Source organism: Cyprinodon variegatus, unplaced genomic scaffold, assembly GCF_000732505.1.
Source record: "Cyprinodon variegatus isolate N-32 unplaced genomic scaffold, C_variegatus-1.0 Scaffold2009, whole genome shotgun sequence".
Taxonomy (NCBI): domain Eukaryota; kingdom Metazoa; phylum Chordata; class Actinopteri; order Cyprinodontiformes; family Cyprinodontidae; genus Cyprinodon; species Cyprinodon variegatus.
This window is the reverse complement of record NW_015152462.1, coordinates 39,015-40,940: the sequence shown is the minus strand read 5'-3', so window position 1 is coordinate 40,940 and position 1,926 is coordinate 39,015. Positions and strand designations below refer to the sequence as shown.

At 43.0% G+C, this 1,926-nt stretch overlaps 1 protein-coding gene across 1 annotated transcript in view; it reads left to right on the top strand.

The window, feature by feature from the left end:
- Positions 1-1,926, top strand: part of f5 (coagulation factor V (proaccelerin, labile factor)) — a 38,900-nt gene that overhangs the window by 15,022 nt on the left and 21,952 nt on the right. Inside the window, exons 6-8 of the mRNA XM_015405136.1 lie at positions 690-870; positions 1,049-1,145; positions 1,231-1,436. Coding sequence (XP_015260622.1) covers positions 690-870; positions 1,049-1,145; positions 1,231-1,436 — 484 coding nt within the window. The remainder of the gene's footprint in view (positions 1-689; positions 871-1,048; positions 1,146-1,230; positions 1,437-1,926) is intronic.

The following is a 1,926-nucleotide window of genomic DNA, read 5'->3' as shown; positions in this document are numbered from 1 at the left end:
TCTGAGCATAAATCCGCCTTTAGTCTTCGTATAGCAAACAAGCCTTCATCTGACCAGTGAAACTGAACCATCTTTCTTCTCCTGCTAAGTCTTGTCAGGGTCGCAGTGGCGCCGGTGCCTATCTCTGGCAGTCAATGGACGAGAGGCGGGGTACATCTAGGACAAATCGCCAGTCTTTCACCGGGCTACTCAGAAACACACAAAGACAAACAACCATATACACAGACACTAAAAACACCTGAGGAAAATTTAGAGAAGCCATTTACTCTAATTGGACTGCGGGAGGAAGCTGGAGTACCCGGAGAGGACCCACTCATGCACGGAGAGAACATGCAAACTCCATGCAAAAAGGCAGGGAATCAAACCCAGAACCTTTTTGCTGCAAGGCAACTGTGCAAACCCACTTCTCCACCATGCGGCTTAAAACCGAACCAGATTTCACAGATTCCTTGGAATAGATTATCTTTAACAACATAAGGGTGATAACCACTTTAAAACACTATTCTGTATTTTCTTTTGCTGTGTTTTAAGTGTTACCAGAAAGCATCAACCAGAGGCATCTGTAGGTGGATAGCATTCTTTCTAGATGCTGTGATTAATCTGTTGCCATCATGTTTTCATTCCCCACCAGGAAATGGTAAATAAAAGGTTATCTCTGACTTATGCTGAAAATGTTTCTCTTTGTTTAGAGACTTCAAGCTCCAGAACATCAGACATTCAGCAAACTGTATTGGAGAAAAGTACAAGAAGGTGGTGTACACGCTCTACAAAAATGAATCATTCACTGAAAAGTCAGAAAATAAGCAACGGAGGACTGAGCTGGGCATCCTGGGTCCGGTTATCAGAGCGCAGATCAGAGATGTGATCACGGTGAGACCATGATTATAGAACTCACAACCTTCATGTTTCATTTAGATGCAAGCCGACCTAAAATACAGAATATTCCTAAACCTGTTGCTGACATAATGTTAAACAGGACAGTAGGCACTGTGCGATCATTTCAGCCCGATTAGATTGTGGCTTCATGCTCTCCTTTTTTTTTCCACAGATTGTTTTTAAGAATTTGGCCTCAAGGCCTTATAGTATCTACCCACATGGCCTGACTGTGGAAAAGTCAGAGGAGGGAGTGAACTATCCAGAGGGAGGTACGGGTTATTTCTGAAAGAACACCGAACAGATTTGATTTATATTACATTCAATTGATGGAGGTTTTGGTAACATGATCACCAGGAAACCAATCTCACGCCGTTCAGCCTGGTGAAACACGCACCTACGTGTGGAAAGTACTCGAGGAGAATGAACCGTTGGAAGCCGATCCTCGATGTCTGACACGGATGTACCACAGTGCTGTGGACGCACCGCGGGACATCTCATCAGGACTGATAGGACCCATCCTTATCTGCAAGAGTCAGTCTCTGGATGTCAGGAATGTACAGGTAAAAACCTGCATGTTTTCACTTAAAAAAACAAACTTGATTAGTCCAATAAGAATCCAACAAAGACATTTGTCCAACTGCAAACATTTACCCAAATAAAAATAAAAAAAATAACTTGCAATGAGAAGGACACTGGGAAGAACAAGTTTAACACCAAGAGTTTTATTCTGAAATATGTAGATGATGGAGCCACAAATGTGGGAAGAAATCCAACAACATCACTGACTAAGATCCCAATGAAAGAGCACTAAAAGAAATCACACTGGAAATGACTGTGTGTGACACAGGTGATTTAATAAGAGTGCACTGTACGATATTTTCAATCTTGCACGCAGCTACAGCTCAAATTGTATAATGAAACTGCAGGGTTTAAAGGTTCTCAGCTCACAATGTTTGTTCTCACGCTGTGCGACCCGACGTTCTGATGCGATCTACCTGCTCACGCTCTACGTCTACAACCCGGGTGGGACTCAGCTCCGTAGTGAGATGG